Source organism: Haliaeetus leucocephalus, unplaced genomic scaffold, assembly GCF_000737465.1.
Source record: "Haliaeetus leucocephalus isolate CR32 unplaced genomic scaffold, Haliaeetus_leucocephalus-4.0 Scaffold598, whole genome shotgun sequence".
Taxonomy (NCBI): domain Eukaryota; kingdom Metazoa; phylum Chordata; class Aves; order Accipitriformes; family Accipitridae; genus Haliaeetus; species Haliaeetus leucocephalus.
The window spans coordinates 2,460,649-2,461,122 of NW_010973034.1; the positions used below are offsets into that span (position 1 = coordinate 2,460,649).

Genomic DNA, 474 nt, shown 5'->3' on the forward strand with positions numbered 1-474 from the left:
CGGTCACCTGTCCCCTTTCGCGAGCGCGGCGGGGGCGGAGAGCGAGGGGCCGGAGGAGGAGGAGGGCGGCGAGGTGTCGGAGCTGCGGCCGAGGGGCAGGGAGAAGGTGCGGAGGAGCGCGTCGAGGGACCGGCTGGATGATATCGTCCTGCTCACGAAGGACATCGGGGAAGGGGACACGCTGAACGCCATCGCGCTTCAGTATTGCTGCTCGGTAAGTCCCCCGGGCGCCTACCGCTTCTTCTTCTGCCGGAGGGCAAGGGGTGAGGGAGGGCCGGGGCTCTGCCTGCGGGCCGCTGCGGTCGCGGGGTGGGCCGGCTTCACGCGTGGGTTGGGCGCCCGTGTGGGTAAAGCGTCCGTGCTGCTGGGAAAGGAGGAACAGTGCCGGCAAGAGGGTCAGGGTGACGGCGCGGAGCCTGCTGGAGTTGCAGTCCCGCAGGCTTTTTTTTTTTTTTTTTTTTTTTTTTTTTTTGA

General features: G+C 65.8%; 1 protein-coding gene across 1 annotated transcript in view; it reads left to right on the forward strand.

Annotated features, from left to right (window-relative positions):
* Positions 1-4: 4 nt before the first annotated feature.
* The window catches only part of LYSMD3 (LysM, putative peptidoglycan-binding, domain containing 3), a gene marked incomplete at its 5' end in the record, with an annotated part of 4,914 nt that continues 4,444 nt past the window's right edge, over positions 5-474 (forward strand). The window contains one exon of the mRNA XM_010578085.1: positions 5-214. Coding sequence (XP_010576387.1) covers positions 5-214 — 210 coding nt within the window. The remainder of the gene's footprint in view (positions 215-474) is intronic.